Genomic DNA, 17,385 nt, shown 5'->3' on the forward strand with positions numbered 1-17,385 from the left:
GCAGGTGGATCTCTGTGAGTTTGAGGCTAGCCTGGTCTACAGAGCCAACCTGGTCTACAGGAGAGCCAGAGATGCTACACAGGCAAACCCTGTCTTGAAACTGCCTCCAAAAGACACCAATCAAGTTTTTCACATTCTGTTCAGTTTTAAAAAGCATTTCATTAAAAATTGACTTGCTAACAGTGTGTCTTGACAGATTTGATTTATAGCTTCCATTTATTATCTACCCCAGTCTGCTTTACCTCTTTGTAATATTAGCAACTTTTAAAAGTCATTGTGATGTTTCATTCTTAATTACTTCATGACAGAGTAGTAAAGCAGAATCTGCTCCTAAGAACTAACCTGGATGTTAGGTAATTAGCTTATCAAATAGCATGCTTTCTTCCTCTTGCCAAGTTACTTAGCTTCCCGACTAACAGCTACTTTTGCTGTTGTACAGTAGAAAACACCTGTAATGTTATTTTATTATTATCAGTCAGTAAGAATGCATGCTCTCATTTTTGTTTTTCCTACTAACCAAAGAGATAAATATTACATGAAGTTATGTTTGGTATATATTATTTTAGTGTCTTACTTATTTCTAGCAATATTTAGAAGGAAGTATTTTTAGTTAATGTTCATAGTATTCAAACCATCATTTTGATTCCTGCATTTAAAATTTGTTTTAGTATGATTAAAACTTAACATATCATGATAGCCAACGTGGTAAATTGCTACCATGTTGTAATATTCATTGCCAAGAGCAAGAGCTTTTCAGCTGGACTGCCAAGTGTTCTGGCCTCTGCCAGTCACTAGCCAGCTGTATGCCATTAAGTAAGTCATTTACCTTCCTCAGTTTCGGCAGGATGAAAATGGCAAAACTAGATTGTGCTTGTAAGGACCTTCAAGTGCTGTCTCACCGTAGCGAGGGATGTAGGTAGTGCAGATGAGTGAGCTGACTTCATTGTTATATTTAACAGCTAAGAAATCCCACTATGGCTGCAGTAAATATTCTTACATATTCTTTTTCTTCCTTACTAGCTTTCCCGAAATCCAAGTGGGAGTGTGCAATATTTGATTCTTACTCTGAGTCAATGCCAGCAAACCAACAACCCTGTGACTTGAATCGGATGGAGGTAAAAAACAGAAACAAAACCAAAAAAACCCCTTCCTATGTAAATCAGGATATGTGTAGAAGTAAATCATAGTTTATGTCCTCGCAAATACTGGAAAAAGAGCTTTTATAGCATTTCCTTTTCGTGGTTTGAGGATTGGCCTTTCAAATACACACAATGAGTAATGTGTATAATTATTTTTCTTCATAAAAGTAGAGTGTATGGAATAATGTCAATATCTCTTGACTTTCTGGATGTGAAATGATGTATAGCCTAACAAAGGCAGATAATGATAGGCAAGTTGTTTAACTAGGCTTTAAGTCCTTAGGAAATAATTTAAAATTTATTTATTTATTTATTTTTGTGTGTATAGGTGTTTTACCTGCATGCATGTCTAGTGCCGTGGACTGGAGTTACAGATTGCTGCAAGTTGCTATGTGGTGCTGGAAACTGAACCCAGGTCTTCTGGAAGAACAGACAGTGCTCTTAACCTCTGAGCCAGTTCTCTAGCTCCATAGAGAATAATTTAAGTTGGGGTTTTAATTTTGAAAAGAGGTTTGAGAACTATGTAAGGGGCCCTAAATCACATTTAAAGATACCTTAGGGGTTTAAACATCTAAACTAAATGAGGATGGATTTAGATGATTCTCCCAAAGAAATTTGGCAAATTCCCATGATATTATATTGTTAATAGAATGCTATCTCTGTGTTCAGTGATCTTTAGCTGGGCTTTAATGAATATGAATTGGTATGATTATTGTCATTGTTATCACCACAATCATTATCACTATGAGTACTATGATGGCAATTTTTCACTTTAAAATTTTTATTTCTTCATAATTAAACACTACCATATAGTAATTATACATAGTAGCTTTTATCATGCTAATTTCACATATTCTATGATGTATTTGGATCATATTCACCTCCATTACCCTCTCTTGCGGATCTCTTCCCAACTGGTCCCCTTTCTACTTTCATGTCATTTCTTGGTGATCCAATAAGCTTGATTAGGATTGCTTACACAAACATGGGTAAGGAGTTATCTATAGGCTCATTAATATATTACCAATGGTTACACCATGCACAATAATGGGATTCATCATATTTTTATACATAAATGCCTTTTCACTTAATATAATGATCTGCAGTTACATCCGTTTTCCTGAACTTGCCATGGTTTCACTTTCTTATGACTTAGAACTTCATTGTGTGTATGTACTGCATTTTCATTATTCATCCATGTACTGATGGGTATATAGGCTGATTCCATGCCCTTGCTATTGTGAATATCACTAAACATGGATGGGCAAATATCTCTGTAGTAGGGTATACGGTAGTTTGGGTATGTGCTCCGGCATGGTACAGCTGCGTCATGGGGTAGGGAAACCCCCACACTGCTTTCCATAGTGGCTACATTGGTTTACATTTCCATCAGCGGTATATAAGAGTTTCTTCTTCCTCATATTCTTTCTTGCCAACAATTTTTCATTTGTTTTTCTTGAAGATAGTCATTCGGATTGAGGTGATCTAGAATGCCAAAGCAATTTAATTTGCATTTTTTCTCAAATGTTTATTGGCCACTTGTACTATTTTTTTTGACACAAAGTCTAATGTTTCATGCATTGGCCTTAAACTTGCTATGATGTAACTAAGGATAACATTGAACTGTTGATCTTCCTGCCTCCATCTCCTCAACACCCGACTTTGTGTTTCTTCTTTTGAGGTCTGTTCAGTTCATTAGTTCACTTTTTGATTAAATCATTTTTTGATGTTTAATTTTCAAAAAAAATTAGTAGAAGATATTAGGTCCTTGTCTGATATATATTTTGTCTCTTCACTTTGCTAATTCTCCTTTGTACAGAAGTTTCTTTAATTTCACACAATTCTACTTGTCTCTTCTTTTTTGTGATGCTGGATAGGCAAGCACTTTATCACTGAGCTATATTCCAGTCCCCATCTTTCAGTTCTTGGGATTATTTTCTGTGTTATTATATGTTTTTCTCTAGCAGTTTCAAATCTTATATTAAGGTCTTTGATCCACTTTGAATTGATTTTGACGGGGATCTGGTTTCATTCTTCTTCATGTAGGCACCCAGTTTTTCCAGTACCATTTATAGAAGATGCTAACTTTTATTCAATATATGTTTTTGATACCTTTGCCAAAGACTATGTAGTTTAACTGTCCGGATTTATGTGTGGATGCTCTATTTAGCCCATTGCTCTACATGTCTACTTTTGTGTCAGTACCATGCCGTTTTATACTATGGATCTAAGGTTTTGTCATGCCTCTGGTATAAATCTTTCTGCTTAGGATTGCTTTTGACTAATTGGGGGTCTTACATGTTTCCATATGAATTTTAGGATTTTCTTCTGCTTTTTTGAAGAATATCATTGGGGTTTTCATGGGGACTAAATTGAATATATAGTATAGTTGGCCAATACATAAAACATGGTCAACCTCTGTATCCATTAAGGGAATATAAATCAAAACAATATTGAATTCTGGGATGCACTTGAGTTGGTAGAATGCTTGCCTGGCATGCACAGGGTCCTGGGTTTGCTCCTCATCATGCATAATCTGAATGTGATAGCACATACATTCAGTACTAGCACCTGAGAGGTGTAGTATGAGCTGCGGGCCTCTTCCCACAGCCCGGCTCCTGGCCGCCTGGCTAGCTTATACCCCAAAATAACAACACACAAACTGTATTCATTTAAACACTGCTTGACCCACTAGCTCTAGCCTCTTACGGGCTAATTCTCATATTTTGCCTAACCCATTTTTAGTAATCTGCGTAGCACCAGTCTTACCGGGAAAGATTCAGCATGTCTGACCTGGCGGCTTGCTTCATTGCGTCTGCCCGGGAGAGGGGAGCATGGCGTCTGAGCTCACTTCCTCTTCCTCCCAGCATTCTGTTCTGTTTACTCCACCCACCTATGTTCTAACCTATCAGGGCCAAGCAGTTTCTTTACAATGACCTTCATCAGAGAGGTAGAGGCAGTATGACCAGGAGTTTGAGGCGTGCCTCACTTACATAGTGAATCTGAGGCCAGGCTGGGCTGCAAAAGACCCTGTCACAAAGCAAGCCAAAAAACATTGCATTGATATTCTATCTCGCCATAGTGAGAATGGCTGTCATCAAGAAAACAAATAACACATGTTGGTGAGGAGGTAGGGAAAAAGGAACCCCAAATAAGGTTGTTGGGAATGTAAATTACTCCAGCTATTATGGAAATCAGTACACTGGTTTCTCAAAACCTGAAAAATAGAACTGCCATGTGATCCATTTACAGCACTTCTGGATAAATACCCAGAAGAATCAATGGCAGCTTCCTATACAGATTCCTGAGAACATGTTATCATAGCACTATCCACAGTAGCTGAGCTATGGAATTAGTGTAGATGCCCATGAATGGATAAAGCAAAGGTGACATAAATACAATGAAGTGTTTGTAATTCAGTATAAAGATGAACAAAATCTGAGTATAGTGGCACACGCCTTTAATCTCAGCACTTAGGCAGAGGCAGAATGATCTTTGTGAGTTCCTCACCAGCTAGGTCTAGGGAGTCCCAGAGCATAGGTGGCATAATGAGATACTCCAACCCCCAACAGGAGAATGAATGAATGAAATTGTGCCATCTGCAGGAAAATGAATATAGCTAGAGATCATAATGTTAAATGTAATCAGCCTTCAAAAGACAAATATTGCATGTTTTCTGTAAAATGTAGTATTTAGGGAGGGAATAAAAGGGGCCATGCAGGTAATAGGAAGACTATTAGGAATGTGGAGTGGGAAAGTAGTAGAAGAGGAGCGAGGATAAGGGGTATTGAAAGGGTTAATAAGATCAAAGCACACTATGCATATGTATGGAAGCAATGAAACCCGTCCGTGCTTTGTAGAATTAGTATGCAGCAATAAAATCAATAAAAAAGTTTATATAAGATTTTAATGGATAGTGATTAAATATTTGATGTTCTTCTAAATCATTACTCATTGTTCTGTCTAGAAGTCTCTTCATCTTTCACAAACACATGGAATGTGAACAGAGTTTGGTACCAGTCCTGTGGACAGCAACTCCAATATAGGTGTTTGTGTTATAAACAAACCTGTAGCTGATTCAAGTGTCAGGTCACAAGACATTTTCTGAATAATGTACTTTCCCAAGGATAGCAGAGCTGTAATCTTGTTTTTACTCTTATCAATAACTATGGATTATGGAGCTAGAGAGATGGCTCAGTGATTAAGAGCACTGACTGCTCTTCCAGTGAACCTGGGTTGGATTGCCAGCTCCCACATGGCAGCTCACAGCTGTCTATAATTCCAGGATCTAACATCTTCACACAGACATATATACAGGCAAACTGCCAGTACACATAAAATAAATAAAAATTTAAAAATATGGATTATAATAGTCCATGTTAGTTTGTTAGATTACTGTATTTTTCTTTTTAAAAATACATTTATTGAGAAATACCATGCCATGCCAATTTAAACTGCACAGTTCAGTTGTTTTTAGTGTACTGATGGAGTTGTCCAACTACCAACATAGTCTCATTGTAGTCTCTTTTAGGGAAGCAGTGAGTTTGTAGGGTTTCTTATAGGAATATAGGTGAGGAGTTACTTACAGAGTGTGGATGGTTCAAAGGCAGCTGTATCAGCATTTCAGATGACTCATGAAAGCTGCATCCCTGAAGTATAGGCACAAGACATTTTTATCACTCTGAATTAAAACCCTGTTTTCATTAGGACCCATTTGCCACACTCCCCACCACTCACCTCTGATGATCGATCACATGTCAATTAATTAATTAGTTAATTAATTAATTGTGGGTGGATGGGTGCACATGCCATGACATCAACATGGAGGTCAGAGGACAGCTTGCAAAGCCAGTTATTTCTCTTTACAGTGTGGAGCCTGGGGATTGAACTCGGGTCTTCAGACTTGGCAGCAAGTGATTTTACCCACTGATCTATCTCCCTGGCTCCCACTAACCTTTCTGTTTCTGAATTAGTCTATTCTGAACATTTAATATAAATAGGATAATAGTGTATGTGTGGTTTGTGAGTGCATTTTTTACTTAGTATAGTGTTTTAAAGGTACCACATTTATTTTTGGTGTGGAATAGTTTTTATTGTATGAATATCCCGTATTTTGTTTAGTTCTCTCTCCTTGTATATTTTGGCTATTATGAACCTACATGTGTAAGTTTTTGTGTGGGCAATATGTTCGATTCTCTTTTCAATATATTTACTAGTGGAATTGTTGGGTTGTACCACAGCTGTGTTTTAAGGAACCACCAAACTGCTTCCCAAAGCAACTGTATTATTTCAATTCCCCATCCATAAATGTCTGAATTTCTTCATATTCCCACTAACCATTGTGTAGATGGAAGTTTTTGTCCTGCCCATCCCATAGCTGTTCAGTCCCAAAGAAGCACATAGAGGCTTATATTAATTATAAACTGTTTGGCCTAATTAGCTCAGGCTTATTATTCATTATGTAAACAGAGACTGTGCTTTCATTTTCTGTCCACTCAGACCCAAATAATCACAAAGAAACTATATTAATTACAACACTGTTTGGCCAATGGTTCAAGCATATTTCTAACTAGCTCTTACATCTTAAATGAACCCATACTTCTTATCTATGTTTAGTCATGTGGCTTGGTACCTTTTCTCAGCAAAACATTCTCATCTTGCTTTCTCTGTGTCTCTGCCTTTTCTCTTCCCAGAATTTTCCTAGTCTGATTGCCCCACCTGTACTTCCTGCCTCGCTACTGGCCAATCAGCATTTTATTAAACCAATATGAGTGGCAAATCTTTACAATGTACAAGAGCATTATCCCCACAACTCCCTTGTTCCTGCCATTTTCATTTTGACCATTCTAGTGGTATGCAGTTATATCTTATTATGGTTTCAGTTTGAAAATGATCAGTGTTGTTGAATGTTTCTTCATGTGTTTGTTAGCCATTTGTGTATTTTCTTTGGGGAAATAGCTATTAAATCTTGTGTCCATTTTTATTTGCTTTTTTATTTGTTTTTGATGTTTTAAGCAAGTACTTTACCACTGAGCTATATCTTCAGCGAGATTTTTCAGTGATTTTATTATCTGCATTTTTTTTTGTCCCTAGGCCATTTTTTTTTCTCTAATGTGGTTCAGGTAGGAGAAGACAATAAAAGAAATGCACTTTTGTCTGGTCATGTTTGTATTGCCAACTGTTTGCTATGTTAAGACTGGAGAATCATAAGCTCAAGACCATTCTGGGCTATGAAGTGATTTTTAAGGCTTGCCTGGGAAACTTAATGAGACTTTATCTCAAAAGACAACAGCAGAGCAGGTTGGGGATAGAGTTTGGTGGTATAGCCACTTGCCTAGAATGCTATGAGACTCTAGGTTCAATCCCTAGCACTGTAAAAAATAACTTCTTCAATAATTTACTGGAGACAATAGATGGTAAATAGGAAATTATTTCTGGGGGTTTCATTGGAATGTGGAGAATCACCTATTAGGATAGGAATGCATGCCATGTCAAACAGGCTTAAGGATGTGTTAGCTGCCCTTTCAGAAGGAGCAGTTAAAATGTAGATGTGGACTGTGTTTTATCCTACAGAAAAATGATACCACATAAATCAGAAAGTGAGAGGGCCTTGTGAGATTTCCTCCTTCCACATTGGAATGTCAGCTGATGTTGTCATTGGCTTACGTCTAGATGAAGAACTACAGGAAATGAATGACTGCTGAGAGAAGGACCAGATCCCTGATAGGTTATCCAGTACCGAGTACTCAGCCCGAAACATCTGTACATACAAGCACCACTAGATGGATTTAGCAGGCTGTGTCATATATCCATATATCCTTATGATCATAAAATAATTATGAAAGAAGGCAAGGTCACAAATTTGAAAGGGAATAGGGAGGACATAGGAATTGGAGGAGGAAATCATGTGGTAGAAATGATATAAACATAACACATATATGAAATTCTCTTTTTTATTTTTATTTAACCTTTTTCGTTTTACATACCAACCCAAGTTCCCTTTCCCTCCCCCTCTCCTGCCCCCTTCTCACCCCTATCCACTCCTCAGAGGGGGTAAGGCCTTCCTTGGGGAGTCAACTAAGTAGCTGTTTCTGTGGTTTCCCCATCATGATCTTGACCCCTCTTGCTCATATGATCTCTCTTCCCTCTCTTCATCTGAACTTCAGGAGCTCATCACAGTGCTTGGCTGTAGACCACTGCATCTGTTTCCATCAGTTACTGGATATAGGTTCTATGATGACAGTTAAGGTAGTCACTAATCCGATTACAGGGGAAGACCAGTTGGGGCACCCTCTCCACTATTGTTTAGGAGTCTTAGCTGGAGTCATCCTTGTGGATTCCTGGGAATTTCCCTAGTAGCAGGCTTCTCCCTAGCCCCATAATGACTCTCTCTATCAAGCTATCTCTTTCATTGCTTTCCCTCTCTATCCCTCCCCCAACTGGGTCATCTTGATCCCTCATCTTCCCAGGAGATCTTAACTATTTCCCCTTCCTGGGGCCCTTCATGTGTGTCCTCCTTTTGACCTAATTTTTCTGGGGTTGTAGATTGTAGCCTTGTTATCCTTTGCTGTCTGTTTATTTATTTATTTTTTTTCTGAGGACCGAACCCAGGGCCTTGCGCTTGCTAGGCAAGCGCTCTACCACTGAGCTAAATCCCCAACCCCTGCTGTCTGTTTAATATACAGCGTTTGTCTTTCTAGGTCTGGCTTACCTTACTCATGATGTTTTTTTTCTAGTTTTATCCATTTGCCTGCAATTTTCAAGATGTTGTTTTTTTTTTTACTGCTAAATAATACTCCATTAAATTAAAAACGAAGGGAAAGATTATTTGGAACTTCATGTACACAAAGTTAAACATGGCCATTTCAAGAAATGCAGCTCAACTTTCCTCTGCATCCTAGAATTTAAACAATATCCATGAATGTATAATTCAGTTACCATTTGGTTTCAGTGAACTTATTGGGATAGCCTTGGAAATGTTATAATTTTTGCTATCTTCTACACAGAAAATATTTTCCAGTTTATCACATAACTCAGTGGATATGGTAGATGTATGTATAGTAATTTCTCTGCAGTTGTACATAGAAGCTTTTTTACTTTAAAGTGAGTTACTATATATATAGTATAAAAGTGATTTTAATTTTTTTTCAAGACAGGGTTTCTCTGTAGCTTTGGAGCCTGTCCTGGATCTCTCTGTAGACCAGGCTGGCCTCAAATTCAGAGATCCACCTGCCTCTGCCTCCCGAGTGTGGGATTAAAGACATGTGCCACCACCACCCAGCCATAAAAGCAATATTAACACTTAAAGAATAACCTAGATGTGGAATGTTAGACCTTTGATCAGGTTACCAACAAAATACTGTAAACTTTTATTTTCGAACAGTTAAAAACTAGAAGCATGGATTATCCCTGTGGTTGTTTGAGTTCTGAGACACAAACTAGAGTTAATCATTGGACACCAAATACCTCTATGAAATTAGTCACCTTCTTTTGCATTTTTAAATTAATCTCTAAGTTTCAGATATGTTCAAAATGTATGTAATACTAAAGTACATTTGGCAACAAGTCATCCTGTAGCTTTTTTCTCCAGCTACCTCGCCATTCTTCCATTCTTAGATACCTTTACAGACCTTAAACATAAATATAACACAAGTATGAATATATATTATCCTCTAGTCACAGCAAAGGTCTTAGAGCACATATTTTCCAGATTTGAGATAGACCAATATAATTGCATGTTTATGATGTTTTGATACATGTATAGAGACATACACACATGGTTAAACAGTTACCACGGTCAAAGCCAATAGTTCCCCCATCACCTCACACAGTGACTTGGTTTCAGTGGAGATTTAATATCTTTTCCCCGGGTAGTTTTTAAGCATAATACATTTCTAATACTGTAGTTAGGGTATGTATTGGGGGACCTTATTGAAAATAAATCTATTATTAAACTTTCAACTATTTTAAAACAATTCATATGTGATCAGTTTGGATATTCAGCTTATTAGTATACTGAAGACTTTTCTCTTTGATGAGCTAGGTGTATTTTTTTTGAGACACAGTCTCTCTATGTAGCCTTGACTGTCCTGGAACTTACTCTGTAGACCAAACTGTTTACAAACTCAGAGATATGCCTTCCTCTGCCTCCCAAGTGATTAAAGGTATATGCCACTGTGCCCTGATTTGTGGAAATTTTTGATTTGTTCATTAGTATTTTTTTCTCTATCACAAGGAGGCTGAACATCTAATACAAAGTAGCTCCTGGCAAATACTCCCACTATAGGGTCATTATCATAGCCTCTTCCTGTTTGTGAAAAAGTTTATAAATGCCAGGTTGGTACCTGGATGACTGCACAAAAGTAAAAATATTCTCTGGTTGAATCCCACTCAAAATTCAAATTTAATGTAAGATTCATTAATATGCTTTAATTTGAATCTCTGTTTCTCAAATCTATTTCTTTCCTCTACGTATATAAATATTTTAGTGTAAATTTACTTATGCCTCATCAGAAAACCAAATTAATAAAATAGTATTAAATGTCAGGACTTACTAAAGACATTAATTTTGACATGAACTATAACCTTTAAAACATATCTACTTATTGCTTAATTTTTATTTCAACACATATAATTAATTTTCTTTTCCAAGAAGACATCTGTTAAAGACATGGCTGACTTTCCTGTTCCTACCCAAGATGCGACTACTGGTGATGACAAACAAGGTACGAAAAGAACTAGTTTTATTCTTATAAGGATGCCTTCCTGTGTTTCATCATCTATTTCTCCTGGAACAGCTTCCAATCATATGAGGACAGCCCTCAGAATGTATACTCATTTGGGTAGATTGTGTAGTTTAAATTGTCAGAAGCCTGTGGTTCACAATGTTGCAGTATGACTTTCAGTTTCTGAATCACCTTAATTCATTCATTTTTTTTGTTGTTGTTTTTTCGAGACAGGGTTTCTCTGTAGCTTTGGAGCCTGTCCTGGAACTAGCTCTGTAGACCAGGCTGGTCTTGAACTCATAGAGATCCACCTGCCTCTGCCTCCTGAGTGCTGGGATTAAAGGCTTGTGCCACCACTGCCAGCTCATTGGTCATTGTTAATCTTATGGTACTTTGACACCAGACATTGGATTCTGTTCCCATAGTTAGGAAACAGAAATAATTGGAGGATTAATATCTAGTATTGGCATAAAGGATTTGACAAAATAAACCACCATTAGTATACATTTGTATACAGGTCTAATCCATGAAGAAGTTCTTTCAGATAATGTATCAATCCTAAAGCTTTATGTATTTCTCATTGGTCTAGTGCTTATAGAGGTATGATATGGAGCCTGGTTTCAATTTCCTTGTTTTACTGGGTACTGAGAAGGCATGCAGCATAGTGAGTGTCTAGTGCTAGAGATACCCTCAGGCATGGGGATTAGTTGGACTGCCATATCCAGAAGTGCAGGCAGGACCCTCTCCTCTAAACCCTGTAGTTTGTGTGATCCTTTTAGAATTTTCCAGTTCCTTCCTCATATACCTTGTTATACACAGACCTCACAAATCTAGTGCTTTTGAAATCACTTAACATTTAGAAATAAGCAGCTGAGCTCAGGCAGGCAGTATGAATCATCTACTTGTACAAGAAGAAAAAGAACTGGGACAGGAACCAAGATTTTCTGTCTTAAGCCAGTATTCCATCTGTTACATCAATTTACCACTCACAAGTGGGAGAAGCCTGTCTGAAGGGAAGCCATTTCAGGTTTTATTGTTGAGCCCTGCCATTAATTCAGCCTCACAGAGACGTTAAACATGAAAAAGAAGCTTCCATTAAGCACCAATGGTTTCATACTTTCGATTTAAATATTCGTTTAGAAGACTCAAGTGGAACTAGACGTTATCTGCAGTTGATCACTCTCCTAACTTGTGAGTCTTTGCCTTGACTGCAAAGCTCTAAAAATATTGAAACTTGAGTTTAAATCCCAAACAGTCTCCTGTTGTTGATTTGGCTGTTAGGAAGGAAAGTGGGAGAAATTTGGGATGCTTTTTGATAATATCCTTCCTAACCACTCGTGGCTGTCTCTCTAGAAACTTGAAAATAGACCTTCCTTCTGTAGGTGGAGAGCCTGTTCCCACGCTCTGTGAGGTTTCTTGTGTTCTAGAAATGCTACAGCAATTTCTAGAGGGTTGTAAGATTTTGTAACTCATGGATAGGGATTATTTGTTTTAATGTCATCTATCTCAGAAATAAAATTTCACAAGGCTTTTGTTTTCTTTTTCTTCTCCTTTCTCTTTCTTCTTGCTTAAACATGAAACAAAATACTACTAGCTTTGAAAAGTACTGTTAACGAACCCTTACCGAAGGACGTGTCTGAGGATACAGGTAGGAGAAAACCATTTTAATGTATTCTCTCTCTAATAATTTCTAAATTAAGAAGCCTCAGCTGTTTGATGACTTGAAGATTGTTGTGTCTGTGATGGTGTGTCTGTCTGTCTCTAGATCTTTGGCTTGTGTCTTCTTACAAGCATTATGTGTTCTGCCCTTTCCCTCTCTTCAGAAGAGGGTGACTTTCGATTTCAGTCAGTTTGAATTTAGGAGTATACAATCAGGACACCTTAGAATTTCAGTGATCCTGTGTTTTCTTTGTAAATTAAAGAACTCGTAAGGTGGATTAACCTGAGGTCCAGAGTTGGTATTTTCCATTGCCAAACTGTCAATCTTAAATATCTTTATAATCCTTCCCTACCAGGAAGGTAGTGCTTAAACATGGAGTAGATTCCAGGGGAAAAAGGGAGAAGTCGTGCTAGTCAGTTTCGTGTAGAAGTAGAAATGTGTCTGAGAAACAGTGTAGAATGTTTGGGCCTGTGTTTTCAGTTCTCTCTTTAAAAACCTATTTATTTACTTAATTTTATGTGTAGGTGTGTGTGTGCATGTGCACGTGCGTGTGTGTGCTCCTGGGTGTATGTATGTGTCTTGTGTATGTACAGTGCCCATGGAGGTCAATAAGAGGTGTTGAATCCCCTGGAACTGGAATTACAGGTGGTTGTAAGCTTCCGTATGGGTGCTGCAAAAACTAATCCCAAGGCCTCTGCAAGTACAGTAAGGTCTCTTAATTGCTGAGTCACCTCTTCTGCCCCCTGTAGCTCTCTGAATGGAGCCATCACTGAAGCAAGATGAACCATGTTAAAAATCAAGTGGCTCCAGAAAGCTGAAGCTTATGCTGCTATAAATGTTTCCCAAATACTAGCGTCATTTGAAGTTTAAAAACAAGATTAGGGTGGAGAAAGAGGAAGAAAGAAGAGATAAGGAGAACTGGGCAGGAAAAATCGCCAGTCTCCCTCCCCCACCCCAGGTGATTCTGGTATGTGGCCTATTTGGAAGCCACTACCTCCAAAAAACAAATGCTACAAAATAGGAAATCATGATGGTAAATCAATCACGACTCCAAAATCCGAAGGAATTCTCAAGCCCCATTTTGTCTTTTGAAACATTTGGATCCATTCATCACAGGGGAAATACTCTATTTGTATAGGCCAAACACCTGCGGCCAATTCTTAGCGGCTCTGATTTCAGATGGTAAGGTGGATGTTCTGCAGTTTTTGTAAATTTCATGACACAGTGCTAGTAAAAGCTATTTCAATTTGGAGTGTTAAATTAATGCTTTTCCCATAGGCTTTGAGAATCCTAAATCTATTTGTTCCAGAGATTTCAGTATGAGATCAAATGTTTTTTGAGACATGAGCCTCAATTCTCATTTTTAACATTCTTTACTAGGACTTGGCACCACCAGATAAAACCTAACAGGTGTGCCACAGCACATGAAGTCTATCTAAATTTGCTTCACTCTGCCTGGGAACATGCTGTGTGTGTTTTGATTTATTCTTCCCACTGCTGCCCCCTTCTGGATGTGACTCAATCACTCGTCTCAAACATATTTAACAGCCTATTTCCGGGGAAAACAACACAGTGTTCCCCTGGGAGACAGGAGAGTCACAACGGGGTAATTATATTTCCGAATGGTAGTCAGTGTACTGGAGACAGTTCCTCTAGTTCTGCTGCAGCCTTTTAGAAGGTCAGTCATTAATTAAGTCTGTGTTCTCTTCCCTTTTTCATTTCCCGGAAAGATGATGGAAGATGACATGCCTGGCATGTTCCAGGAAGTTGACATTTTCCGCTCTCTCCAGCTAAATGAGAAGCTGTGATTCATTCATTGGCTTTTGCTTGAGCTTGCAACACAATGTGCCCTTGCTGTTTGTGCAGGTACTCATCTGAGCCATGAGTATCAGTGGGGAGCGGAGGTGGGCTGTCAGGGTGGTGGATGGATGACTTAACTACACTAGTACTGTTGAGGCTTTTGTAGTCTGCAACCTGAGTCGGCTACTAAGCTGCGCTTTGGCTATGTCTTTGTTGAGAGAAGGAAAAGCATGTCTGTGCTTTGCTTAGTATGCATGGTGGTGATAATAATGATAACGGTGAAGGTGATATGGTGGGTGATAGACAGGGGTACCAAGTCATCAGGGAATGGAGACTCCTTGTGAAGCATTCATTTCTTACATACTCTTGCCCTTTTAGTTGGTGAGCGGATATGTGTTAGGGGAGTCTAAGAGATTTCATACCCATGTTCCATTCTAGCCTAATTCAGCCACACACAGTGCACAATAGTAGTTTTCATCTTGCTTTTGTGTCACGGCAAGGTGTTCCTCCTCAGTGTGGTCTCCAGCCTGCTCTGGGCAGTTCCGGGTGCTGTTCCACTGTTAGTGACCATCATTGGCCTTGTGCAGTGCAGCAGATCCCCCTTTCCTCTCCCCTTTCCTCATCTCCTGCAAGGAACTAAATTCAGAGTTCAGAATATTAGGACCTTTAATTTACACTTTGCAATTCTGCAGGACATTCACTTTTCCTAGGACTCCAGCCTTCTTTTTTTTTGTCCCCGTGAGAGAGGGACTTGCTTAATAGGTGAGGAAAGGCAAGTTCATCTGTTTAGTGACATGAGTAGGAGGAGCACCTGGGGTCTCTGGACCCCCAACCTACTTCCTGGTCCTTTGTCCATTGCTCATCCACACCCCTACTATGTCTGTCTGCCTATCTTTCATTAGCAGAGCTCACCCTAACTTCCACACCCATCCCTGCACCAGCACAAAGATAAAGACAAATGACAAGGGAATTAACGGTTCCTGCGGTCTGCTGGTGTGGGAAACAGTGTTTTAACATGGCTAGGACTTTTGCTAACTGAATATTTCTGGAAAGCAGTGAGGCCTGAAGGAGAAGAACACAGAGGAACAGTGGTGGGCCTGCTCACAGGCCTGCCTCCAGCACTGCAGTTGGCTTCCTAGCTCTAGGGCAATCTTTTTGACTGAGAGAGAGAGGGGAGGCCCTGTTCTTTGCTGCCTGGAGTTGGTAGGAGGTAAGGAGGTGTTGGTTCTTCTTTGCCCAGGTGTGGGGTCGTGATATGAACAGGAAGAGTCTCAGTCTTTTTGGCATTTCCATACTCTTGTTGATGGGAAGGGGGCTCTTGCAGCATTGCAGTTGGAAGCTGAAACACGCCTTTTCTCACTGCAGCAAGCCAAATGCTTAGGCCAGGAGAAATGGCTCCTTTTATGCAGCTGACCACATGTAAGGAGAGGCTCTTTCTCTTGGGAGTTTGCTTTGTTGTGCCTTGCTGGCATTTATGAGAATTTTCAGCTCCCCTTTCTGCTTTGCTTGTCTAACCCAAGGGTTTTAATGATCATCATCAATCTAGGCTGCTTTCTATCAGAGGAGGCTTTCATCTTTGGAGCAGTGTAAATGAGCAGGGAAACACTTTCTTTTGGATAAATATGTGAAACAAAGAAACAAATTATATTCTCCCCATAAGCAGCACTCTTGCTGTGAATTTTTATGGTGAAAACTTGCAGTGTTTGCAAAACCATAGCAGAGCTCTGAGCTTCTAAAGGCACTTTCCACAAATGAGTGGGCCACAAAAAGAGGACTGATGTTTTTGTAAGTTTCTAATTACGCCTCACAACTTCTGATGGGAAAGTGGGCTCTGTGGGTGATAGTAGTGAGCATATTAGCTTCTGATTTGGGTTTGATGAGGAAAAGAATGGTTGAAACATGTTTGAATGATTCTATTTCATAGTTCTTGTCTGGTTCTGTCACAGAGACAAGGAAACAAGACTATTTTCTCTTTCTTTTTTATGGAGGGAGGTTTTTGAGATATGGTCTTACTCTGTAGCTTAGCCAGGCTATTCTGGAACTTACTGTGCAGCCCAGTTTGCTCTCCAAACCATGGTGATCTCTCTGAACTTCCTGAGTGCTAGGATTATAAGCATGAGCAACCACACTGGACAGGGATATTTTCTTAGAGGAAAAGCTTCACACCTTCTTCTAATTTCTTTGTAAGAGCTCAGCTTTCTTGTGACCTTGGTGCTCTGCGTGCACACACACTTTTTTTTTTGAGACAGGGTCTCATTAATTAGCTTTGGCTGGCCTAGAATCCAATTCCAGGTATTAGCCATTACATCTAACTCTGGTAATATTATATATTTCAAGAAAATATGGAGCTAGATCTATCTCTTCCTAACCTGGAATACTAGTTTTAAGTCTATTATTAGGCTATCAGGAGATACCAAGAAGCTCTCAGGTGGGAATCTATCATTATATCAAAAGATAACCTCTTAAGTGGGTTGTCTTTTTATCTTGGAATGTCTCCATTAATCCATTCAGACTTGAGAATGACCTCTCAATCTCAATGAAAGAAAACATGCTGGATTTCTCTCCTTTTCTTTGCACCTTTAGCTTTAAAAGTAAAATCAGAGAATTATCAAAGTGTAGAAGCCCTTGAGTTTTCCACATGGATACATCAACCTCAGTTTTACTTGTTGCTGTGTTCTGTAATAGCCCAACTGCTACTTCCACCCTGATTAACAGAGAAATGAAAACCCAAGCAACCAACAAATAATCTTTTGTTTCAGCAACTTCTAAGGACTGCAACAGTCTCAAAGCAAGACCAAGATCCAGGTAGTGTTTATTTAATTTCTAAATTAAATTTCATTTAATTAAGATGTCTTTTGTGCCCTGCCCCTGCCTAGAATACAATCCTGGACCCCACACCCAAATCACTGTCTGCTCTGCCTTCAGACTTAAATCTAAAGACATGGGTCATTTCACTCCTTTGTGAATGGCCTGCCTTGATTAATCTAGTGATGCTGGAAAGCCTCTTAGCCTTTGTGGGCATCAGTGCTACAAGATGGTGGCTATTGTTATCTGGACCCCT

At 38.9% G+C, this 17,385-nt stretch overlaps 1 protein-coding gene across 10 annotated transcripts in view; it reads left to right on the forward strand.

The window, feature by feature from the left end:
* LOC121444770 (ralBP1-associated Eps domain-containing protein 2) overlaps positions 1–17,385 on the forward strand; it is a 282,845-nt gene that overhangs the window by 155,736 nt on the left and 109,724 nt on the right. For 4 of the 10 annotated variants that reach the window (XM_041646677.1, XM_041646680.1, XM_041646678.1 and 1 more), the window contains 4 exons: positions 1,021–1,115; positions 10,792–10,864; positions 12,459–12,512; positions 17,084–17,129. In XM_041646677.1, the coding sequence (XP_041502611.1) occupies positions 1,021–1,115; positions 10,792–10,864; positions 12,459–12,512; positions 17,084–17,129 (268 nt within the window). The remainder of the gene's footprint in view (positions 1–1,020; positions 1,116–10,791; positions 10,865–12,458; positions 12,513–17,083; positions 17,130–17,385) is intronic. The other 6 variants (XM_041646682.1, XM_041646683.1, XM_041646685.1 and 3 more) reach the window with 4 other exon arrangements.

This window comes from Microtus oregoni, unplaced genomic scaffold, assembly GCF_018167655.1.
Source record: "Microtus oregoni isolate MIOR12 unplaced genomic scaffold, Mior012 000140F_ref0000409, whole genome shotgun sequence".
Classification (NCBI taxonomy): Eukaryota; Metazoa; Chordata; class Mammalia; order Rodentia; family Cricetidae; genus Microtus; species Microtus oregoni.